This window comes from Brachyhypopomus gauderio, chromosome 9 (assembly GCF_052324685.1).
Source record: "Brachyhypopomus gauderio isolate BG-103 chromosome 9, BGAUD_0.2, whole genome shotgun sequence".
Taxonomy (NCBI): domain Eukaryota; kingdom Metazoa; phylum Chordata; class Actinopteri; order Gymnotiformes; family Hypopomidae; genus Brachyhypopomus; species Brachyhypopomus gauderio.
Genome location: NC_135219.1, coordinates 19,960,904 through 19,986,427, shown reverse-complemented (window position 1 = coordinate 19,986,427; position 25,524 = coordinate 19,960,904). Strand labels below are relative to the sequence as shown.

General features: G+C 46.2%; 1 protein-coding gene across 2 annotated transcripts; it reads left to right on the top strand.

Moving 5' to 3' along the window:
- On the top strand, positions 1 to 25,191 carry igf2r (insulin-like growth factor 2 receptor). Of its 2 annotated transcripts, none has more exons than XM_077017795.1 (48): positions 1 to 350; positions 511 to 650; positions 2,181 to 2,296; positions 3,001 to 3,099; positions 3,253 to 3,385; positions 3,709 to 3,820; positions 3,958 to 4,057; positions 4,332 to 4,491; positions 4,696 to 4,882; positions 5,089 to 5,192; positions 5,316 to 5,471; positions 6,352 to 6,498; positions 6,585 to 6,872; positions 7,010 to 7,160; positions 7,256 to 7,439; positions 7,751 to 7,866; positions 8,114 to 8,273; positions 8,623 to 8,799; positions 10,639 to 10,743; positions 11,182 to 11,283; positions 11,581 to 11,755; positions 11,870 to 12,052; positions 12,367 to 12,510; positions 12,616 to 12,794; positions 12,917 to 13,004; positions 13,313 to 13,516; positions 13,620 to 13,750; positions 15,835 to 15,938; positions 16,019 to 16,143; positions 16,398 to 16,594; positions 16,695 to 16,821; positions 16,909 to 17,031; positions 17,157 to 17,419; positions 18,189 to 18,401; positions 18,655 to 18,705; positions 18,912 to 19,010; positions 19,106 to 19,264; positions 19,404 to 19,602; positions 19,798 to 19,950; positions 20,737 to 20,977; positions 21,138 to 21,274; positions 21,370 to 21,487; positions 21,728 to 21,874; positions 22,038 to 22,222; positions 22,363 to 22,549; positions 22,634 to 22,780; positions 22,907 to 22,976; positions 23,071 to 25,191. In XM_077017795.1, exons 1-48 carry the CDS (start codon positions 226 to 228, stop codon positions 23,440 to 23,442), a joined length of 7,383 nt encoding a protein of 2,460 aa, XP_076873910.1. In that variant the 5' UTR covers positions 1 to 225; the 3' UTR covers positions 23,443 to 25,191. The 2 variants fall into 2 exon arrangements, with proteins under 2 accessions (XP_076873910.1, XP_076873911.1); XM_077017796.1 differs by having other exon boundaries at positions 2 to 350; positions 10,642 to 10,743.
- Positions 25,192 to 25,524: the final 333 nt, after the last annotated feature.

Here is a 25,524-nt window from a genome sequence, read left to right as displayed (position 1 = left end):
AAAAAAAAGTTTCTAAACGGGCCTGAAAGGTTGCTGAAACCACCGACAAAGACACTAAACCGAAATGACGATGATGATGATGACTCAAGCTAGCGGTACCACGTGACCACTATCATGTGTCTCTTCATCATGTGATTCCAGCCGCGGCGGTCGAGACTTGCTGTATCATGTCGGACGACGCACGTTAGTTTCTTTTTTTCCCCTCGGAACCAAAATACGGGCGGAATGCGCGCGTCTAACCGGGCCAGAGCGGCCCAAGTGGCATTTGCTGTTTTCGTTTTCGCACTGCAGTGGTCTGTGGTCCGGGCGAAGGAGTCCAGCGGCAGCCCGTGGTATGAGGATCTGTGCAGGTGAGGTTGGTAGTGCATACAAGCGGCCTTGTGCATCCAAACGTCTTCATTCATACATATATATATTTAAATTCCCTAAAGTGAAAGATACGTGATGATCTAGGTGCCTGGAAAATGATTAAGTGCATTCATAATTATTTCCCTCCCCCCCCCTCCCCAGGTATAAATGGGAGGCTATCGACCAAGACACCAAAGTGAAATACACTCTGAAGCTATGTCCTTCGTCTCCGAGCACAGACTGTGGAAATAGCACAGCGGTATGTGCACAAGATCTCACCAGCACCACGAGTCGGTCAGCAGGTAAGAAGAAAACGTGAGGCTACACCATTAGGCGAAGAACCCGTCTGTCCTGTGGGAAGATCCACACACGAGCACATTTGAATTTAAATAATGGTTTCTTTCATCTTGTGTTGTATACATAGTGACGTGATACTGGATATATGTTTTAATATATCTACAAATATATCCAGTGCGGAAGTTATGGAGTTATTTTTACAGTTTGAATGGTGACAAATTCCTTGGCATGTAAAAGGAGGGTCTTCATCTCCAGCTTGGCTTTTAGACTCGGTTCTGATGTGGAGATAATGTAAACATGCAGATGTGATCCATAAAGGCCTCGATACAGTAGTGTCCAAGGCTTCCAAAATGACCAATAACCCCTTTACACTAGAGGAAATGTAAATGAATGTGATTTTAAACCGTTGATACATTTATGCCTACTAATAGCAGGTAGGATATTCACTTTGGACTTTGTTGTGTTTTTATATTAGATTTGTGTAATGTATCAAAAAGTAACTAATCATCGCCAGAGTTCATTTTAAAAGGGATTTTCCAAAATCTACCCATAGTGTTGTGCAGTGAGTGACGGTTGTTGACATGGTCTAGAATGTGTCTATAGTGAAAACTAAACACTTGGACACTACACATCTTCAGTCATGTGATTATCTTGGTGTGAACTAGATCACTCTGGCCTTTTAACAATGTCTGAATAAACCTTTGAACTTTTAGCAGGAGTACATGTTTTTGCTTCAGACTTTAACTTAAGAAGTGATCCTGACTTTGCAGTCGCAATTATATTAGCAATAGACCATATACATCATTTGTACAGGTTTAAGTTGAGTACAGTGACACTTCACATCACTTTGTTTCCCTGAATAATACCTGTAGTTTGTGCTTGTATTGATATAATTGTGTTTTGTTGTGGTCTTTGGTTTTTTTTGGTTGTTTTGATGTGTGTTGTACTCTAAGTAGGCCATAGTTATCGTATGGCTGAAGTGTCCTGGAATGCTATACGATTCAAAATGCAAATTCAGCAGCTGTATATTAGGGAAAGTGTACTTGCCTGTGATACAGGGACTGTAGATGAAGACACGCTGTGCCATTTTGCATGTTTGCTGGTGAAGTGGTGAGCCGTCAGAGTCGCTCTGTGTCAAGAAGTGAAAAAGCTCCGTGTCGGTCCCCTGCCAGATCACTCTAGATGGCATGTTTGGTGTACACGGTGAAAGGCCCTTTAGTGGGTCACGTTCTCAGGCTGCTTATTCCACTGGGTGTTGCAATGTCAGACTATCGGGCAGAGGGGATGTTTTAGATGTATGTAGCATCACTACCGCTGTGTTTTCTGATGTTTTTTGGTCACTGGGGAGACATTAATGGGTATTCTTGGACATTCGCTGGGAAACGTGAGCCAGTTTGAAGAGGCCCACCATGATTTTTAATTTAATATGTGTGTGTTGTAGCTAAGGGGTAAACCAATTAGAGAAATGCCGATGTGTAAACAATATCTACAGAAACTGTGTAATGAACTTATCAAGACGTGTCTTGTTGGTCTAGGTGAACTCACTCTGACGACCTCCTCCGATTCTGTGCTGACCTTCAATGGCACTCAGACCTGCCAAGACAACAACAAAGTGCAAAGCAGCATCACCTTCCTGTGCGGCAAAACTCTGGTAAGGCCCAGAGCATCGGCGGCTACACCTCAACCTGCCAATGCAGGGGTTTCCTTATTTATTTATTTTCTGCTTCATCTCCGGTAACACCGAGTAAGAACCGACACGGATGGATTAATGCAGATCGTCATATTCAGAAAGTGATACATGATGCAGCAGTTATGATTTCCTGCCCTCAAAACATGAGTTTGATCATAAACCGAGTGCCCTTGTTGTAGCTCAGAGCAGTTGCTGAGAGTTCGGCCTTTGTTACAGAGATAAAAGGCTTTTTGCTGACTTATTTAACGCCCGTAGCAGGGAGAGGGTCTGTTCACAGCAGTAGAACAGCCAGGGAAGGTCGATGGCTTTTGTTTAAAAACGCTGTCGAGCTGCATATCGTATCTCGTGTGTCTAATGTGCGGCAAAAACAATTTTAAGTTCAAATACACAGCACATTTGCTTATCAAAGCAGCAAGTCCGTTATCATACGCTGATAGTTAACCTTTATAAGCTTATTTCAGCCTACGGTTGAATTCAACAACAGCTGTGTTCACTGGCTTTTAGCGACAGTGAAATGCAGGAAGTTTACAGCAGGTGAAGGAAAATGTTATTTGAAATGTCACAACTTCCTTTTGCGCTAGTATCTAAGTATCTTGTGTGCACTTCTGGCTGTGAAGCGCGCATCGCTGCAGTTCACTCACAGAGAACATGTCTTTGTACTGAAGGGCACCCCGGAGTTTGTCACCAAGTCCCAGTGTGTGCATTACTTTGAATGGCGAACATACGCTGCCTGCAGAAAAGGGAAGTTCAAGCCACATGTGGAGGTAAATGGGGGTGGGATGATGAACAAGATCATAACGTGTCTGTCTGAGGTTATTTCAATACTTATATGATCTCTATAAATACTTAAACACTTCGGCTGTTCAATGTAAGCTTGTGATTCTCTTTTTTTAGTGTGTGTGCCTTTGTCTTTTAAGGTGCCCTGCTACGTGTTTGATTCAGATGGGAAAAAACATGACCTCAACCCTCTCATCAAAATCACGGACGGCTACCTGGTTGATGACTCTGATGATGATGTAGACTTTTATATTAATGTTTGCAGGAGTTTGGGTGAGTTTGTATAGCAATGCGTCACCTATAGTAATTTGTCTTCGTCCAAATCGGCACTCCTCCAAACTTTCAGTTTGTTTGGCCTCATGGTCAGACATTTTGAAACATTTGAGGGGGTTTCACAGAGGAAGTTATACACTTTCCGTCTGCTTCTACTTTGATCCGGGTTATTAGGTTTGATGGTGGTTTCATAAAGGGAAAATATCTTATTATAGTCCTGAGTCTAATTGCAGTTTGTTGCCTCATTGGAGTGGTGTCTGAGCTATGTCAGCTGTTTCTTTGGTTAGAAGCTGGAGTCACTGATCTCTGTTGTCTGTAACTAGACCGAGCGGAGGGCCAGTGTCCTAAAGACTCTGCTGCGTGTGTGACCAACCGCAATGGCTCCTTCAGCATGGGGATACCAGTCACGCCACTGACGCTTATCTCAAACGACAGGTACGAGCCCCTAGTGGCCCCACCAGCAATCAGCAACCTTGATCCTCTTCCAGCGTGGTCATTCTCTCTGTGTGTGTGTGTGTGTGTGTGTGTGTGTGTGTGTGTGTGTGTGTGTGTGTGTGTGTGTGTGTGTGTAGGTTGCAGCTGAGGTATGAGAGCCAATCCCAGTCTGAGCTCTGCAACGGACACCATCCTGCTGTCACCATCACCTTCCTCTGCCCCTCCCGCAGACAGCAGGTAGGAACTCCGCCCCGTGATAGTCACTCTCAATAAAGGCTCCACCCATATTCCACCCCTCCCATAGAGGATCAAATGGGGGCCCTGCCTGCACTCCGAAGCTGCCTAAATAAACACAGCACTTGTGTAACAAAGTCAAACGATTGTACGGTGTAATCGCCAGATGAGTTGACGATCTGAAGCCAGTATTTATGAAATAACACAAGCGAGTATTTACGGCGCGACATCGTTTTATTCTTATCTTGTCATAAAACAAACAAAAATTTCTTCTCAGGGAAGTGACCCCAAGCTGACTGCCAAGACAAACTGCCGCTATGAGATTGAGTGGGTGACCGAGTACGCCTGCCACAGAGACTATCTGGAGAGTCACGACTGCAAACTGACAAGCGAGCAACATGACATTTCCATCGACCTCACGCACCTCACGCACAGCTGTAAGTACTCGTTACAGAGCAGCGACTTGAAGTGTGGGCGTGTCAGAGTGAGTAATACGGTCCACTGGTGGCTGTTCTCAGAATTTCCGTGGAGTCGCTAGAAACAACAAAGAAACGTCCCGGTTGAGTGGGACACTTCTCGGATATGAATGTGGTTCATACGTTTTTAGGTTAATTCCTCCTTTCTGTCATTGTCTCGTGCAGCTGGCGACGTCCCCTATATGGCGGAAGCCAGCAGTGGGAGTGACCACTATCAGTTCTTCCTGAACATATGTGGAGACATCAGAACTGAGGGGTGTAGCGATGACCAGGGTTACGTCTCCTCCTGCCAGATGAATGTCCAGGGAAACGTGAACAAGATCGCTGGGAGATACCAGAATCAAACACTCAGGTTGGCCAGCTCACTGTCCACAAAAAGCATTTGGAAACTGTAAAGTCAACAAATGACAAAAACAATTAACAAAGCAAAATAAAAAAGCATGAACGGAGACAACGAAAAAAAAGTCTAAATATTACGGAAATGTCCGACAGCAGGGTATGTTTGTTCTAATCTGTGTGGAAGGAGCAATGTTTAAGACCACCTTTCCCATGACCCAGGTACTCCGATGGAGATCTGACTCTCATCTATCCAGGAGGAAGCAGGTGTAGTTCAGGCTTCCAGCGCATGACCATCATCAACTTTGAGTGCGATGCGACCGCAGGTGGGTGTGACAACCACGGTCTTCCCCCTCCTATGTTATTCAGGTTAAGGAGGTGGGGGGGGGGGGGGGGCTCTTCGAATGTAACGTTACCCAGAGTGCCTTTTGGCTCTGTCTCCCCGTCAGGGAACGGCAACCCGGTGTTCACAGGCGAGACGGACTGCACCTATTACTTCAACTGGCAGACAGCCTATGCGTGTGTGAAGGAAAACCAAGATCTGGTGTGCAGGGTCACGGATGGGAAAAAGCTGTACGACCTCTCCCCTCTCACGCGCTACCCAGGTGAGGGTTTGAGCTCGTTAATGTGTTACAGTTCATTACATGCCATTAGTTTAGTTTTTTTATTCAAAATATTATATACGTAAATGACAGTTAAACATAATGTCTGTATTCATGAAGACGTGTAGCTTATTACAAGAAATTATCACACTTGTTGCATCCCACTGGGCCGAGATCAGAACATATAAGTTATCTAATGCCCTGTCTAAATCTCTCATCTTCTCTGGACTTGTAGAGACAGCCTCAAGGCTTCGGTACATTAAAATGAAAAAGGAATGCTTGCAATAAAAGGTGTTTTAATAAAATGTTATTAGCATTTCTTTCATGTGGCATGGTAGGTTGATATAACTTCTGATGTAACAGTGGGTCCACTGGCTCTAACAATGTAGCCTATTCTGTAACTTGGACTGATGGCTGCCATATTGGTGCCTGGCTGGGCAGGAACATGGATGATTGGATCATTTATAAACCGCTGTGCCTCTGAACGCCAGCCTCAGTTTTTAAACGCACGATAACGTAAACAGTAGCTACAGGAATAGCTGTGCACATTTTACTTTTAGTATATAATTTTGACAATTTTGATGCTAAACCTTGTATAGAGGCACAGCCCTGTAGCCTTGCAAATCCAGTGCAATGCTGGACCTTTTCAGGTAATGTCGGAGTCCTTGAGACTGGAGATTTCGATTGGGCATAATACACAGCATACTAAGAGAACTCCTGGCCTCAGACTACCTCTTCACTGATGTGATGTAATACTTGCTACAGTCGGCCTAATTTCATATTACGAAACATGGGTGAAAGTCTGACGGTGTAGCACTTTTTGAGCCCTTAGCTCGTATTAAATATTCATGTAGTCAATAGTCATGGTGGTGTTACCTTTCAGAGTCTGATACACCGCAGAACTGGGAAGCCATGGACGCCAACATTCCAGATTATGACAGAAAGCATGTTTACATCAACGTCTGCCGCAAGATTGTCCAGCCGGGGGCAAACATCTCATGTCCTGAAGATGCAGCTATATGTGCAGTTGGTAAGCACCGCCTTCTACAAAATATATGATGTTGGTTGTAGTCCCAGTGGTCTTGTTAAAGTTTTGTCTTGGCTCTCACTCCTCAGGGAAGGGGAATTCGATCAGTCTTGGCAAATTCCTCTTGTCGCCCCAGAAAGATCCTCAGGGGACCGACATTAGGCTCATATACACGGAGGGAAATGTGTGCAGGCAAAACACGAAGATCAAGTCCATCATCATCATGAAGTGCAAACCAGGGGACATGGAGAGCCCGCCCGCCCTGAGGAGCGTGTCCAACGACGGCTGCGTCTACGAGTTCGAGTGGCAGACTGCCGCCGCCTGTGTACTCTCCAGAGCAACCGGAGATAACTGTAAAGTGGAGGACTCCACTGCAGGTAGAACCTTCTCCCCAACTGCCAACCAGCATGAAGACTTAAATCTCCAACTTCTTGAAGGGGTGTTTTTTTGTTGTTGTTGTTGTTTATTGCGTGTCCCTTCAGGCAGCATGTGAAGGAGTGTTCTGTTATTCCAGGGTTCTCTTTTGACTTGACCCCACTAAGAAAGGCAGACGGGCAGTACTATAACGTGTTCGATGGCAGTTATGATTACTTGATAAACGTCTGTGGAAGTGTTAAGGCTGAAAATTGTCCAGAGACTGCAGGAGCCTGTCAGGTTGACCAGAGGCAAGGCCACCTTTTTAAGGTCCATTAACCCTAAAGATGTTTTTCATAGACCATGTAGAGCTGTTCTTCTAATGCTCTTTGCTCTCACTCCACAGTAAGACAGTAAGTAATTCGTGGAACCTCGGTGAATTTAACACCAGGCTGTCGTACTATGATGGTATGATCCAGCTGGATTACCTGAACGGCTCTCAGTACAACAACCACGACCACACGCCACGCTCCACACACATCTCATTCCTGTGTGACAGACAGGCGGGGCCAGGCAAACCTGAATTTCAGGTACTGTACCTATAAAAAGGAGATGGAGAAAGAGAAAGGGTGGTGCCTGCGTGTCCTGTTACTGCTGACTAAGGTTCACAGTCCAGCTGAATTAATGCTGTACTTTTCCCAGCAAGATCATAGATAAGCAGTTTTGTTGTCAGTTTTGCAGAGCTGCTCTGTGGACACATACTGTGTTTTTGCATAATTACTGTACCAGGTCTTTTAACACTACCGTTATTATAAAAATGGTCTGGGCTTAGTAAAAGGCTCAAAATCTTTTTTTTTTGAAAACCGACTGAACGTCTTGGCTATGATCTTGTCACACCCAGGCTGAGGATGACTATACCTACAACTTTAGGTGGTACACCTCTTACGCCTGTCCTGACAGACCACAGGAGTGTACGGTGACCGATCCTGTTACCCTCCAACAGTATGACTTGTCAAGGTGAAATTTGTTTTCAAAGCAGTAAACACACGGTTATCAAAATAATCTTTATTTTGTGCACGTTCAAAGCATAAAATCAGTCATCATTCTTAACAAAAGCACGATGTTTTTGCATTTCCTCTCACCTGTCACTGTTTTGTTCATTTCCAAGTATCTTTTTTGTATTTTTTTGTTCAGACATTTTTGTATTGAGCTGCATTCGTGGATGTGTAGTGAACAACTTGCTCGTTTCCTGTTAATTCCGCAGTTTGTCACGGTCGACTGGGCCCAGCAACTGGCAGACCATGGATCTGTCTGACCGCGGCAACCTGAGGAAGTACTACATCAACGTGTGCCGGCCGCTCAGACCTGTGCCGGACTGTGACCGGATGGCCTCCGTCTGCCAGATGCGATACGAGACCGAGCAGGTCGGCCAAGTCGGTCCGTGCGTGGGCGACTGTGTGTGCGGTGTTGTCTAGGGAGGCATGAATCTGCCCCTAATGTAAATGCTGAAAGCAGGAGGTTCTTCTTGATTGGAGCACCTTTGTTTGTTGCCTACCAAGGAAGAAGTTGGTGCAATCCTTTCCAGTTAGTGGATAATTTTAAGATGGGATTGATATAAAATGAATTATATAAATTGCAGTATTTCAGCAGACCGAAATACCTTCTCCTGATTTGGTCTACTTTGACCACTTTATGCCATACGTATAACCCATGTGTTCCAAAACTCAAATGCCCATAATTCATTACACGTTATGCATGTCAATTTTTTTCCAGGGCATTCTTAAGGAAAAGGTGTCAGTCAGCAACATGGGAGTAGCCAAGAAAGGCCCGGTGATCCTGGTGGAGAACCAGTTGATGCTGGAGTACAGCGATGGGTCGGTGTGCGAGGCAGAAGGGTTGATGACCACCTACACAACCCGCATTCATCTCGTCTGCTCAAATGGACCTGTGGTAAGGGCCTGGTCGCTCTCCTAGAGAAGTGATTCTGCAAAAGTGCATCAATCATACACAACGTTTAAAACCACCGAATTGAATAACACCATCTTGCCTAATTGCAGAGGCACTTGTCATAGGGTGGGATATAGTAGGCAGCTAGTGAACAGTCAAATCTCGAAGATGATGTTCTGAGTCGGAAAAATGAGCAACTAGGATTGGAAATAAAAGAACAAGATGACCTGTCCAAATTGATAGGAATTTGTGGGGCATTCCTGGTATGCAGTAGTTGGCACCTTGTGATGGAGACAGTCACATAGTATGGTTAAATGCTCTGGCTGCTATGCCTGGGAACTGGCGCTTTGTACCGGAGTTCAGAGTTCCTGTTTGCCTCCTTTCGGACCTGGGTTTGAGTCCCAGTAGGGTGGCACACACCTACAAAATGTGGTCCAAGCAAGGAGATTACCGTGAACCAGCATCAGTGCCACGGGGGCCAGAGTCTGACTAATGCACGTTGGGTACGAGGGCTTATCCGTTTGGTCATATCCCACAAGTGTTCTCCAACGGCGTCTACAAGGTGTTGACTTGACCTCCAAACTCCCCAGATCTCTGTCCGATCAGGCATCTCTGGAATGGGTTGGGACAATCAAGTCTGATTCATTGTGGCTTCACCTTGCAATTTGCTGGACTTGATGGATCTGCTGCTAGCGAATCGGTATCAGACCTTCAGTGCTCTTATGAAGTGCGTGTCTTCATGGCTCAGAGCTGTTTTAGGGACAGGAAGGCTATGTACACAATATTGGGCAGGTGGTTTTAATATAATGTGTGATGGGTATATCTGAATCAGCTTGAGGATGCTATACAGTGAGTCCCCGCTTAACGACGGGGTTAGAGACTGAAAAGTCCGTCGTAAAGCAGTTTTCGTCGTTAAGCGTGACCCTAGATTTAGATACGCTTTGATCGTAAATACAGTATAGAAAAAAACGAACAATGTTCTCGTGCATAGAGCATGAGAAAGAGCGATCGAGTTGCCAAGATGGTCTGTGGTGGAGGCTGCGCTGCCTCAGCTTATCGTACGCAACACCCCGCAACACCCTACTGTGCTGCCTCAGCTTATCGTACACAATACCCCGCAACACCCTACTGTGCTGCCTCAGCTTATCGTACGCAACACCCCGCAACACCCTACTGTGCTGCCTCAGCTTATCGTACGCAACACCCCGCAACACCCTACTGTGCTGCCTCAGCTAATCGTACACAACACCCCGCAACACCCTACTGTGCTGCCTCAGCTTATCGTACGCAACACCCCACAACACCCTACTGTGCTGCCTCAGCTTATCGTACGCAACACCCCGCAACACCCTACTGTGCTGCCTCAGCTTATCGTACGCAACACCCCGCAACACCCTACTGTGCTGCCTCAGCTTATCGTACACAACACCCCGCAACACCCTACTGTGCTGCCTCAGCTTATCGTACACAATACCCCGCAACACCCTACTGTGCTGCCACAGCTCCTACGTGCACTGCGCGAAATTCAAAAAAGGTCGGTCATTACTCCAGTCCGTTGTTAACTAGACCCATCGTTAAGCGGGGACTCACTGTAATTGTTTTCAAAAATGTTTCATTCTTGGGCTTGAGCTCCTCACCCCCATATGAATATGTTTCTGAGGTAAGCTTGCTGGAGTGTCATAAATGCACATTTTATCTTAAGACATACTGACTTGTACGCCGGGTCACAGAGTGAATGGCTGTAAACTATGCATTGCAGTGAATTCATGCATTTGGGAACAAATCTGAGTTTTCGATCAAAGTGTCAGTTTGTGTGTTCTTCTCTCTGGTCCGTATGTCAAGCAGACGTCTGGTCCACGGTTGTTCACAAATCAGAACTGCACGGCTAACTTCATATGGAACACAGAGGCAGCTTGTGCCATCTCAACTACTGTAGACACCAGTCAGGTAAGAGGACCCTGTGGACTTCATCATGCTTTATTGTCATTATACTTGCACAATAGTTTATAGTGCAGTAAAAGTTTGCAGCATATAAAAATCCATTGTGATCATTTTTTTGTGATCACATCAGACTAGGCAGGAAGTGATCTAAAGTAAATAGGAGCAATAAAACAAATGGGTGTGTGTAATTACAGATAGACACAACAGGGACTGATGTGTGGTGCTTAGAACTGTGAACAATGTATAAACAGAGATCTTGCTGTCACAGGAAGTGTACTTTATATAGAACAGGCATGTAATATTGTAACCGGTGTGTGTGTGTGTGTGTGTGTGTGTGTGTGTGTGTGTGTGTGTGTGTGTGTGTGTGTGTGTGTGTGTGTGTGTGTGTGTGTGTGTGTGTGTGTGTGTGTGTGTGTGTGTGTGTGTGTGTGTGTGTGTGTGTAGGCCTGTTCAGTGAAGGATCCCAACACAGGCTTTGAGTTTAACCTACATCCTTTGGCCTCCAAAACAGGATACCACACCACTGCTAATGGAAATAAATTCATTGTAAGAGAATTTATTTTTCTTTTTTATTTGAGGCTGCTTTTGAAGAAAACAAAAACACTGGTCACAGTTGTATTATATTTCTGAGCGTTTACAGTATGAACAAGAACACACGGTATCTCTGAAGCGAAACACCACTGTTACTTAGCATTCCAACTTGGGCACTAATAGCTTCAAACAAATTATTGGCCTCCTCAGGGTATCTCTGAATTACAAGGGTCATGAGGTACTTCACGTCTCAAAATAATTTCGATGTATTCGAAGACGTTGTTTATTGAGGTTACTTGTAACATGGACCAGGTGAACATCTGTGCTGGGGCACCTGAGTGTGGATCGACTGCCCAGAAGAACATATCAGGCTGCCTGCTGGAGCAGGGCAAGCCGCAGAACCCTGTAGGAGTGGAACAGTCTCTGAAGCTGTCCACAGATGGCCTCCTCACCCTCACATACAAAGGAGAGATGGACGGATCCCTGGGTGGGTTCAAGCTTCACATAATGCCCTGCGGAGTCGTGTAATGCGGAGTGTGTCGTCTGATCCCTGTTCATTCTCACTAATATTCCCCAATGAACTGTCCCTCTTATGCTGCAGGCACCAAAGCCACCTTCACCATTAATTTTGTGTGTGACCAGAACGCCACTACGGGCTCCCTCAAGTTCATTCACGAGGAGCTAGGCACCAACACCACCACCACGCACGTTCAACACGACGTGCTCTTCGAGTTCTCCACAGCTCTGGCTTGCAAGCCTGCACCTGTGGATTGTCGGGTCACTGGTAAGCGAATATATATATATATTTTCCTTACGTTTATTCCAATGTAAATTTTGTTAGTAAATATTTACTAACCTAACATCCCAATGCATCTCCACTAGATTGAATTTCCATCCTTATTGTATCTTCTGTACTCTGCATCTATTGATTTTTATTGTATTTTTTAATAATACTCAGTTTTAATGACTAATGTTCAATGCTAATGAGAAATATTTAAGGTCATAAGGTTCTTGTTTAGGTTAGTTAGTTATTAGTTCGTTTTTTGAAGATGCAGATATGGTGTTCTTTACTGACCTCTTTGTGATTTGTACTTGCAGACTCTCAAGGGAACGAATACGACCTCAGTGACCTGAGTCTAGACAATGAACCCTATATTCCCCTGGACACCTCAGACCAAGCCAGCTCCCAGAGGTTCTTCATCAACGTGTGCAAACCCCTGCCATATATCAGCGGCTGCCCCAGTAAGTTGACTTTTTAGATTTTTAAATTTTATTTTTTGTATACTAAAAGGACTGAGTTAAAACCGTAGGAGAGATGGGAGCGGTAACCGATTTCATCTTTGCCAGTCGGAGTCATAGGATCGTGTGGCCAGATTAATGGCAGAGGTGTGAATCTGGGCTACGTGCAGTCCAACCTGCAGGCCGCCTCCGATGGGTCCATCAGCATTGTGTATCTGAATGGAGATAAGTGTGGCTCTGGAGCTCGATACTCCACACGGGTGATCTTCCAGTGTGACGACAGCCCTGTAAGTCTGCAGCACCCCTCATCTCCGCCATATGTGTTTGAAATAGACATTCGTTTCTCGCCAAGGTTTTATCCTATTAAACAGAATTTAAAAATTGAAATGCGTTGTCCCTCCGTTTCAAGGGCTCGCCCATATTCGATCGCCAAGATGGCTGTGAGTATGTGTTCATCTGGAGGACCTCGGAGGCTTGTCCTGTTAAGAGAGTACAAGGTAAGAGGGAGGGCAGTGTGTTGTGCTACACACGACTACGTACATATGTTCTTAAATCATGTTAATTTCATACAGATGCACTTTGCTTGGCTGAAGAAAAATAAGCTTGTCCTATCAGTAAATATGTGAAGTGTATGACTTTTATTAACTATAATATAACTTTTGCTATTATGATTTTTAAATGGAAAATTTGTGATGCAGGTGTCTCGTTTACTTTTCAGTTTTAAACGTTTCTTAATCTGTTACTGAAATGTGTGTTTAAAATTAGCGAGCGCGTGTCTGAACACGCCCATGTTTGCTCCCTCCAGGACAGAACTGTATGGTAAAAGACCCAAGGAGCGGCTTTGAGTACGACTTGACGCCGCTGTCTGGAAGGGACCACGAGGTGAAAATCGACCAGTATGTATATCACTTTGCGGTGTGCAGCCCCATTAAGACCTCAGTCTGTCCACACGGACCCGGAGAGGCCGTGTCCTCCTGTCAAGTAGAGGGCACCACCCACAGGATAGCCGGTCAGTAGGTTTTGTTGTGGAACCTAAGATTGTCCTGCATGTTTTGCAAAGCAGGTGTCGTTTTGTTAGAGGCCCGGCTTCATGCTTCGTTATCTCGTGACAGGGATGGTTACTCGGAACCTGACGTTTGATGATGGAGTCATCATGATCAACTATACTAACGGAGAGGCCTGCCACAAGATTTATGAGCGTTCAACAGCCATTCTCTTCTCCTGTGACCACAGCAAGAATCCGGTATATTTTGTTGTTTTTTTTTTTTTTTTGTTATTTGGTTGGTTGTTTGGTAATTTTTAATCCTCAAACTATGTGGGCTCATGGGTCAACAACTTCCTGGGGCCTCATGTACAAAAGGTGGGTACACACAAAAACATTGCGTACGCTATGTTTCACGCAAACGGTCAGATGTACGAAATGTGATTTGAACGTGAGAGTGCGTACACCCACGACACTTTCACTTCAGGTGTACTCATGTTTCTAATGTGTTTTTGTCAATTAGCGACACTTGGAGGTGATGCATTGAAATTACAACCATTAAGATACCATTTACGCCCACATTGTAATAAAGCCCGTATTGTGTAAAATAAAGTAAAGTAATCAGAAAATTAAACAGTAAATTAATCAGACAATTTCACTGCCTTAATGAAATAATCATTCTACGTGTTTCGACTTAGCCTAGATTATATAAACATGCATTAAAATTTGAGTTCTTGGGAGATGGCAGCGTTGGCATTACTAGAAGATATTGCTAAAGGCCGAATTTGCCGAGAGCACGTTTTCCGTAACCATTATGATATTTTGGCCCATGAGGATGACTGGCTTATAAGCCGTTTCAGACTTCCAAGAACTGTCCTCTTGTGCTGAGTTGGGTCTCGGCTTCCTGGCGACTTACTCGTTTCAAAGAGAACTGGCAGACCGGTCGGGGATATCCCAGTCATCTTTGAGCCATGCCAGCTGTTCTGGGATCATCTGCATGTCAGCTAGGTATATAAAGTTCCCATATGAAGCGGTTGACCAGGCAAACATTAAAGCGCAATTTGCAGCGATTGCCGGTTTCCCTAAGATAATCTGAGCTGCACACACATTTCTATAAAGGCACCATCTGAGGAGGAATTTGCTTATGTGAATAGAAAGCACTTTAATTCACTTTAATTCCATAAACATGCAAATAATCTGTGATGCAAAAATGTGCCTTACTAATGTAGTGGCACGTTGGCCTGGATCAACCCATGATTCGTACATCCTTACAAACAGCATGGTTGGGATAAGATTACAAGCTAGCAGAGTGCGTGATGGGTGGCTTCTTGGTAAGCAACAAATTTTAAGCATTTTAATAAAAGCATTTGACATTTCCAGCATAGAATAATTCATTTAAAACATGGGTAATTGTTAAATTACTTAGGAAACAGTGGCTACACGCTCAAGACTTGGCTGATGACCCTTTGTAATCCACAGACTGACCGGGAGCGTAGATACAATTCTCTCCATTCTCGCACCTGGTCAGTCGTGGAGAGGGCGATTGGGCAGCTGAAAAGCCGGTGGTGCTGGCTGGACAGGACCGGGGGATGCTCATGTATTGGCCAGAGAATGTGTGTCGTATTGTGAGGGCGTGTGGGGTCCTGCACAATGTTGCGCACAGGTATGCCGTGCCATTGTTAGTGGTGGAGCAACCAGTGGACCCAGAGCCAGGACAAATTTATGTGTAGTCTAACCCAGGTTCTATACAAGCAAGGCGACAAATCATAGCTAAAATATAAAAAGGTAAGAGACAGCATTCAAATTTTAACCAATTCTTTTATTGAGTCGCTGATGTTAGTGAGGGCATCGCTGATATTTTTTAGGTGCATTATATTATTCTGCCAGTGTGCATTGTTTTGACCCCACAACATTTAAAGCTTCACACACGCTGTCCCACTCAGACCTTTTGCGCTTTGCCGTAATGCCACAACGTGCCAAACAAACATTTTTTCCGCACCTCTACCTCATTCAGGAGCGTCTCCACTTTCACATTCAGTGAAGTTCCTCTTCTTTTCCCGTTTAGACATGGTTTGTGATAGATCAGAGAGGAAACTTCTCCGGTACAGGGCAAATTTAAATGAATTTGCATATTTATAAGGGGGCGTGTCACCTTGTGCGCTCAATTCCACGTTGATTGGGATGTACGTGGATTCCGGCGTACGCACGATTTGATGTACATTTTCTGGATTTGTACGTACGCCAATTTTTAGTAAGAAATCCACGCAAATCTTTGTATATGAGGCCCCTGGTATAGTAGATGCTATGATGAAAGCGTGATTTTTCTGTCTGTGTACTAACCACAGGGGAAACCTGCGTTTATTCGTGAGACGGCAGACTGCACCTACCTGTTCGAATGGCACACCACCTTGGCCTGCCCTCCTTTCAAGACCATCAGCTGCTCCTACAAGTGAGGACGCCCACGTCGTCCATCTTGACTCGTCTGAATGGTGCATGACCGCAGGTTATGACTGACTCTTATTCTTGCAGTGACGGCGCCGGTCACTCGTATGACCTCTCCTCCCTAACTCAGCACACCAGTAACTGGGTGGTTGGGACACAGAAAGATCGGCGCTACTATATCAACGTGTGCAAGTCCTTGGTGCCAATGAATGGTGTGTACCGAACTAGAACTGATTGCCAGTTCACAGTGTGGTTTAAGCCTAGTCTAGACTGCTTCTCTGAACTGCTTACTTATAATGTTGAGTTCTGATTCAATTATAAATGAATAGTGTGTGTTGCTTCAAAACTGGGGTTAATATTTGGAAAGTTAGACCTTATGTTTACAATATAGTCCTGTCCTTTTGACTGGTAGTCTGCTAGCATGCGAGTACGTGTGTGTGTGTGTGTGTGTGTCCACATGAATCAGGTTTATGGGGCTGTCCCAGCAGTGCCGCTGCCTGTCTGAAGGACGGCGAGCAGTACGTGAGTCTGGGTGAGACGCAGGCAGGGCTGCAGGGGGAAGGGGACGTCCTGGTGTTGAAATACACGCACGGGGACACCTGTCCCGGGGGCGACCGCAACAGGACCACCATTGTCCGCTTCAAATGCCACCGCGACAAAGTGGTGAGGCCCCTAACCTGCGCTCTGCTGCTTTTCCATGAAAGCGCAAAAACACGTAAAGCTGAACGTTTTTGCTCAGCGGCGCCCTCTGGTGTCTCCGCAGGACTCCACGCCCACTCTCATCAGCGCACTGGAAGACTGCGTCTACACCTTCGTGTGGTTCACAGCCGCCGCCTGCCCTCTCAACAGGACGCAGCATGGAGACTGTCGCGTTACCAACCCGGCCACAGGTCAGGCCGCTGCCTGCACACCTGCTTCTCACCCGCCCGGCCAATGAAAGGTCATGTGTCCATTGCCTGTGTTACTTTATTCCATAGGGCATCTCTTTGACCTGAATAGCCTTCATCGTGATGGTGGATACACTGTGTACGACAGCACCAAGATGTATCGGCTCAACCCGTGCGGGTCAATTAACAACACAGGCTGTGCTCCCGGAACAGGTGACTGCTTGGTTTTATTATCTATTTATTTAAGTTTTAGTTTATTACCGCCATAAAAAATGAACACTGCGTCACGACATGACAAGGCAATGCTGACGTTGTTGTTATTGTTGTTTGCGCTCCAGGTGTGTGTGTGAAGGATCACAAGACCGCTCTGAATGGTGGAATGGCCAGCAGGAAGTTGGTCTACAAGGACCAGGTCGTGGAGCTCACCTACGAAGGCGGAGACACGTGTGCAGCCAACCCCGCCCTGAAGCACAAGAGCATCATCAGCTTCATATGCAAGTCTGAGGGTGGAGTTACCGGAGAACCTGTGCTGGTCGCCTCGGACAAGGACACCTGCACCCACTTCTTCTCCTGGCACACCCCTCTGGTCTGCGAAGAGCAGGTATCAAGGGCACATGGGAAATGTAGTCCATTTTCACATTTCCCCAGTTCTCTAAAGCAACTGACTTGCCTAGCAAGGAACTCCAAATTAGCTAATGAGTTGATGCAGGTATGTTACAGTGGTCAAGATAAATAAATATTCAGAGCGATGGTGTCGACTAGGTTTGAGGGGGATATTGGTTTTCTCCCAGTTCACTCCAGTATCCTGTGCTGCTTCAGGAACTTGGTGGATCTGTTACTGATTACATATGATAACTGATGAGTCCCAAACTGCTGTCGTCACATTGCGCAGTACAGAGGCTTAGACACACACACACACACACACGCCCACGCCCACACAGAGGGAAATGTAATACGGTTTAGTTGTGTGAGACCTTATGCTTTGGGGCATTTGGTTAATGTAGAAGTTTGACTCCTTACAAACTACCAAATGAAATAAATGAGATTGATGACATCTGAATTTTTTACTTGCAAAAAAAGAGTAGTTTATACATATATAAGCATATCTTGATGTACCTGTAACATTCTTAGATCACTACTGATTTATTTATAACTTTTTAAACTATACATTCGTTTAGTCACCCAGTTTAGTCACCCAAAGGGTAAGTTTGCTTATTATTATAATTTTAAATCAGCGATGGTTTAATGGTTTCAGAATCAGTTTACTCCACTAATGACCAGTCCAACCACATTCACTAAGCGATGGTTTTGGTTCTGCTTTGGTACTGGTTCTGTGCTGTCTCACACGGACACGCGCCCTATGTTTTTAGGTGAAGTGCTCGGTCTGGAACGGAACCAGCTTGCTGGATCTGAGTCCCCTGATCCACCTGAGCGGGTACTACACTGCAGTGAACGAGGACGTGGACAGAGACACCTCCCCTGACTTCTACATCAACATCTGCCAGCCCCTCAACCCCATCCCAGGGGTCACGTGTCCTCCCGGAGCTGCCGTGTGTATGGACCCCGTCGACGGTGACCCAATAGTGAGTTCTTTTGGATCGGGACAGCATAGTCAGGATATGCAGAGGGTCTTTACTTTTGCTGGGCGGTTTTAGTGGGATGGTTGATGTCTTTTCCCCTGTGTGTAATGGGTTTGTCCAGTTGACGAGGTGAGCTTCACAGGTTTGGTGTCAGATCTTTGATGCTGAGGGCTTGATTGCTCCAGCATAACTGCAGTGTGATTGTAAAGAATCTCCTCTTTCTCTCTGGGTAACGATACTTATATTCTCTGTACAGGACATTGGACGTGTCACTAGCGCTCCCCTGTATATTGATGCTAAGGATGAGGTAGACACTTTTTTTACTCAAAGATTTATATGATTGTATTTACATTTATGGCATTTATCCAAAGGGATTTAAATTTCTGAATAACTGGCTGAGGCCTTTGTTTAGAGGCCCAGTTGTGGCAGTGTGATTGTGGTGGGGCTTGAACCGGCAACCTTCTGATTACCAGGCGAGTTCCGTAACCACTGAATAATCTGTTTTAATGCTAGGTGGAGATCTCTTTTGCCAGCAAAACGCCTTGTGTTGCTGATCCCAGCTTCAACTACACCTCCAAAATCTTCTTCACTTGCCAGAGAGGCACAGAACTGGTGAGAGCTTTTCCGACTCCAGCAGGAGTCTGATCTATGCAAACCCTTCTACATCGTGGAGCCGATTAACACGAGGCGTTCTGTTGTGCATGCAGGGTGCTCCAGTGATGATTCGTCAGCAGGGCTGCACGTACATGTTCGAGTGGGCCACTCCCTTGGTGTGCGCGGAGACGGTCAGCACGCAGGGCTGCAAGCTGAGCGTCTCCCAGCTGCAATACACCTTTGACCTCTCATCTCTCTCTGGGGTCAATCAGGTAGCTTCCCACCACCACGCCCGAATCCCGTCTTGACTCATTTAAGGAATGTGCCTTTAACTGTCATTTTTAAGCCATTAAAATCTTAACCTCACAATCCGTGCCGCGGTCTTTAAGATCACCCTGTCGTGTTCTCCAGGTCCTTGCTCCCACCGGCCAGTATAAGATCAGCGTGTGTGGACCTGTGACGGACGAGACGTGTAAGGGCAGTCCAGTGTGTCTGGTCTCCGCCTCCTCCAACTCCTCCTTTGGCATCACTAAGGCCATGAGTCTGAGTTACAAGAGGGAGGAGCAGGCCATCATCATGCAGTTCGGAGGCGGAGACTCTTGTCCTTCAGGTCGGTCCCAGAGCCGGGTGTGCACGCGTGTCCTCACACGCCCAGACGTCCGTCTCATTAACGGAGTCAATCTCATAGAGGAGTGACGCAGGCATTTCGATCGGGCTGTAAAGTCTTTTTGGTTTTCTGTTGTCTTATCGCACGTGTTCTTGGGTAGATTTGGGTCGATAAAAGTTCCTCACTTCCTCTTTGCAGTGACGGAGGAAGGAGACGTGTGCGTGTTTCCCTTCTCCTACATGGGCCAGTCCTACTCCGAGTGCACGACTGAGGGGAAGCAGGACGGCAAGAAGTGGTGTGCCACGACGGCCAACTATGACAAGGACAAGAAGTGGGGTGCCTGCTCCAATGGTGAGACACCTTCTCGTCTGCCGTCTTCCCGTAGTCAACTTGGCACCTTCGACATCTGCAAAGCTTCACTTTCTATGTTTTTGAGATGTTTTGAGCCACTTCATGCCATTTACATTTAGGGCATTTAGCAGACGCTCTTATCCAGAGCGACTTACAAAGTGCTTTGCTTCTGATCACAGAATACATCCTAGGAAATAGTACAGATAGGCCAGAATTCAAGACACCATTGAGTCAGACTACTACTAAACTACAGGAGTCAGTATCATTACCTAGTGTTTTGCAAGTTAGACGTTTGCCAAGAAGCACAAATAACCATAAACAGACATACAATTTAAGAACAATGGCAAGTGGTATCAGCTGAATTAGTGCTCTGGTAAGAACTCAACAAACAGGTGGGTCTTCAGTCTACGCTTGAAGATAGCAATAGACTCTGCAGTCCTAGCAGCTAATGGAAGATTGTTCCACCATCTTGGAGCCAGGACGGAGAATAGTCTGGAGCTTTGTCTTCCATGAGACTTTAACCATGGAATTTCAAGTCGAGCCAAGCTTGAGGTTCTAAGTGTTCGCTGTACAGGTCGGCTTTTTACCATGGACATCATATAGGGAGGGGCCAGTCCATTTTTGGCTTTGTAAGCAAGCATCAAGGTTTTATATCTGATGCGTGCTGCTACTGGAAGCCAGTGAAGAGAGCGTAGCAGAGGAGTCACATGTGAGAACTTGGGTAGATTGAAGACCAGTCGTACTGCAGCATGCCATGCGTGTAAATAAATGATTTGCATTTTTCAGTGACCGCCAAGAGGCAGTCATCCATCTTGTTTACGTGTGAGCGCTCGGCGGGCCAGGGCCAGCCCCAGCTGCTGAGCGAGACCCAGGGGTGCTCCAGCACCTTCCAGTGGCACACCAGCGTGGTCTGTCCCCCTAAGAAGATGGAGTGTAAGCTGACCAGCCAGCACCAGACCTACGACCTGCGCACCCTCTCCTCCCTCACCGAGCCCTGGAAATTCACCAGCTCGGACAAGAGTGATGCGTGCGTGCCTGCTTTGATGCGCTTCTAAATCACGTTCAATTTCTTACATCAGTGGGTTTGGCCACAACTTTCAGCTGTGATATATATGTGTGTGTGTTTAGCCAGTATCACGCCATCCTTCGTAAAGCAAATACCTGCTTTCGTGTCCATCCTCTCGCAGGTATTACATCAACCTGTGCCAGGGGATCCACGGCGGCCTGACCGACTGTCCGGAAGGAGCCGCCGTGTGCCGCAAGCGCTCGGGCGGGAAGACGGAGATGTTGGGACTGGTGCACACACAGACCATGCGCCTAGCCGGTTAGCCGTCCTGTCACCCCGCTCTACGCACCTGCGCCGTAGCGCACTCGCAGGGACAAATACTGAAAACAACATCTCACTGTTTCCTCTCCCAGATGGAAAAATTCAGGTGAATTACAGCATGGGAGAGGCGGTGTGTGGGAACTCTCGCCGAGCTAAAACCGTCGTACAGCTGACGTGTGGGAGTACGGTGGGACACCCCAAGCTTTTGCGGTGAGTGAAGTCGCGCGGTCGGGGGCAGGGTGGTGCAGCAAACCTGCCCCGGGACTCCCAAGCATTTTTAATGGAGAAAGCCCTTAGTCATTATTTCATTCATTCTTGTATGGGATTAACCTTGGAAATAAATAACCCTGCAAGTACCATTTTACAGTTCATTTACTTAATGATGCTTACACACTCGCATGTTGGCAATGTTAATGTTTGTTTAAGAAAACGAGTTGAACTTGTGTGTAGGGAGGACATGTCGGCATGTGAGTTCTGGGTGGAGTGGGAGACAAGGACGGCGTGTGCTATGAAGAGGGAGGAGGTGGAGATGGTTAACGGCACCATTAAAGTTCCAGAGACGGGGGCCACCTTCAGTCTGGGGGCCCTGTACTACAGGTCTTGTAACTTCTTATATAGTCTTAAGGCACACGTACAGGGCCGTGCTGTTTTTATGTCTGGCCGGTTCAAATAAAAAATGTAAATAAATGGAGCTTGAATACCTTTCCAACACACATTCTGCAGTTCTTTAGAGTTCACTGAGGATTCTTTAAACTTCCAGCCTCCATAAAGCCACTGGAGACATTCGGGCCAACGGGGACCGCTACATCTACCACATCCAGCTGTCTGGAATCACAAACAGCTCCTTGGCCCAATGCGAGGGGGCCAACATCTGCCAGGAGAAGAGGAACGCCACCTACTGCAGAAGGATTGGCTTGTCCAGCAAGGCCAAGTACTACATTAAAGGTAAGATCCGGGCCCTGTAAGGGATCCGGGCAGAGCCAGCTGATCCAAAAGGCACAGCCGGGCACTCCTCTCGCGTCCGTGTTCACAGGGGCGACTTGCCTTGTCGATTGCTTTTTGTTCAAGCGATGTGGTGTTTTTAGGGGACAGCCTGGACGTGCTGGTGCCGTCCGAGTCCAAGTGCGGCCGCGACCAGTCGAAGAAGGTCTCCTCCGTCATCCTGTTCCACTGCAGCCCCGCGGCCGGGGAAGGCATCCCGGAATTCCTGCTGGAGTCGGACGGCTGCCAGTACCTGTTCGTATGGCACACCTCCACAGTCTGCAAGCTGAAGTACGTCACAGCACCGCCTCAGATTCCTTCTCCTGTGCTTTTATTGACTCGTGAGTTCATGCGCTTCCCTCTTGTTTGTCGTAGTTCTGTGATTCAGGGGCCTGACGAGCAGAATAAGGACAGTGCGGGGTTGTCGGGCCGGAGTCAGGCACTAGGGGCAGTGTTGAGTCTGCTGCTAGTTGTCCTTACTGCCTGTCTGCTTATTCTGCTTCTATACAAGCGGGAGAGAAGGTACAAAATAAAAGCGTTTTCATTTATTTGACATTATAGAACCAATTCTTTGACCTTTTACCACCACAGAAATGTTTTATTTTAGCCACTGAGTTATGTGGTAATTTGTTCTTGATTGTATTTTAGGGGGCTTCTTATGCAGAAAGTCACAGGCTGCTGCAAGAGAGGAAACTCCGTGTCATATAAGTACTCTAAGGTAACATCTCAACTTCATATTACGGACACAATAAGAGCATACCAGTATTTGTATAGGACCAGTTGAGGCTCAGGCCATGTGACCTGTGTGTCAGGTCAACACGGACGAGGACGGCTGTGAGGACGAGATGGAGTGGCTGATGGAGGAGATCGAGACTCCGGCTCAGATGCCACGGGAGAACGGACACGTCACCACCAAGCCGGTGCGCGCCGACGCCCTGCGCTCCTTCTCCCTGGACGAGCAGGACAGCGAGGACGAGGTGCTCACCGTGCCGGGTGTGCACGTCCGCTCTGGGCCGTCCTCCTCCCGGCCCCGGGCCGCCCATCGCCACGGCGAGAGCGACGAGGATCTCGTGGGACTGCTCGACGACCCGACGAGCAGGAACACGTCCGGGTTTGGCAGCAAACGTCAGAGGAAAACGCAGTCGGATCCTGACGATAGTGACGAGGACCTCCTCAAGGTCTAAGAGCGCGCCACTAATGTCGGACTCCTGAACGTCTCTCCCACGCAGACCCAGACGTTTTGTTTCTAAAGGGAAATCTATTTATCTGTCTGCTGTTTACTGTACAGTGTTGAAGAGCAGATTTATACGTCGACGGTCAACACCACCTTTTGCGACGAAAATGTTTTTGCATCATTGAATTGTTTATTGTTTCTGTCTGCTTTCTGTGGGTTCGGTTGATTTAAATTCCAGAGTTGGTATTCTGTGTAAAGTTGCTATGTCAAGTTCTCAAAGTCATCTGGGATTATTTCTGTTTTGTTATTTAATGATTTGGGTATATTGTTATTTCTGTTTTACCAACTCTAGATCTCTATTGGCTGAAGGATCGAGTAACCAGTAACAAACAGGCTTGAAACAGTGTCCTGAAATAGTATTTTACATGTCTTGTAGTCACAGAGGGCCATGAAGGAAACTTGTACTTAACATTTCAGATTTCTTTTCATTCAGTTGGAAATATTCACATGTTCACATGCTTCTACGATACTCGCCTCACGCCAAGCCGATTTTGCAGTTGCTACGGGTAACGTGGAATGTAAAGCATACAGAAACTTATTTGCTGAGTACCAAGACGCTCCCTTTATTACTTTACCTTCCCATTTGCCAAATGTATCCCATGTGTCCCTTAGAAAGAACATGTGCAGTGTGTATTCATTTTTGTGCCATTAGAGGCATGGTACTGCTTGCCTGTCTTGGGTTGATGTCCCCGCAAATAACAGCGACTCTTTATTTGAATATATTACAATCACAGTGTGATGATTTATTTCAGGGATTTATTTTTAATTGTAGGATACTTTTTTTTTTTCTTCTTCTTGCACACAGACGTGGTAGTTGTAGATGCATACACGCAAGCTTACGGCACACAGTTGGTTATGATGCACTTTGATCTTTTTTTCCACTGGATGGCTGATATTTAAACGGTGATGGCTCTGTTCCAAATGTTCGATTTTTGTTTTTTGGAACTCTAATGGAACGGACCTCACCTGAGAGAATATCACATGCCTTACCTCTAATTTAAAGACTTCAGACTGTGATGCATGTTTTTTTTCCAGCTGTTACTTGTCTTTGGTTTTAGGCACAATAGTACATTCTGACTTGTCGATATTCTGCTCTCATAAAAAGAAGTCATGCAAAATCGTTTTGATCTGTAATGCTTCAAGTAAGACTTGGTAGATTCATGAAAATCAAAGACATTAGTATTTCCACAGTGACCCTCCAGTATTGAGTTCTGTTGATTCATTCTTTACTTCCATAGCTGATTTTGACATGTATCCATGCAGTCCTCACAGATACGGTATCATACTGTGTGAGGATGTGTTCATGACATCTCTTTTGGTGTCTACACTAGAAGATGCTCTAATGATGGTACTTCCTGTATGTAGAGGGAGTTGATTGTGCTCATTGTTCTCTGGGCAATGGTAGAAGGCATTGGTTGTTGGCATCACTGACTCCTTTCTGTGCTCTTAAGAATATAGCTGCCACTCTGTATGCATGTAAGCTAGGTACATCTGTCTGTCGTTTTCTTTTTAATCACCTGAGTGGAAGATCCTGATGCTCTTCCTGGGGTACTGATGTAACTGAGGCTCGAGTTCTGCGACGAATTTTGGGTCCGGATTGTTTTGTTGGATGCTTTATTGCTTTTCGTGTTGTTTTTGTATTTAAAATGTTAATGCTGACACTTTATTGCATTATTTCAATAAAATGGCTGTTAAAGCATTTTGTCTTCAGAGAAAGCATTTTGTGTCTTCAGAGAATGCTTTTTGAAGTATTGGCAACAAGAGAAGGACTTGTTTGATGTACACGCACCTGGAGTGAACGCGACTGCCAAACCTGGCCTCAAATGTGGGTCTTCAGGTGACCCACATGAAACCTGACCACAAGTTCACTGGCACAGCTCCCAGAACACACTTTGAACCTTCCTGAATGACTATCTCCGTCTCACTTCCCTCTCCTTTGGGTAGTGGTGGTTCTCGCCATGCTCCTTCATGGAGCTCAACCCTGCGCTTCACCCGTTCCATGTCTTCATGCATCCGCCCTTCATCCAGGGGT

Bases quoted from the DNA above. Each gene is read 5' to 3' on its own strand.
- igf2r (XM_077017795.1), top strand. From the start codon at position 226: ATGCGCGCGTCTAACCGGGCCAGAGCGGCCCAAGTGGCATTTGCTGTT. The intron at 13,517-13,619 runs GTCAGTAGGTTT...ATCTCGTGACAG, and splicing joins CACCACCCACAGGATAGCCG to GGATGGTTACTCGGAACCTG. The intron at 22,223-22,362 runs GTAAGATCCGGG...TGGTGTTTTTAG, and splicing joins GGCCAAGTACTACATTAAAG to GGGACAGCCTGGACGTGCTG.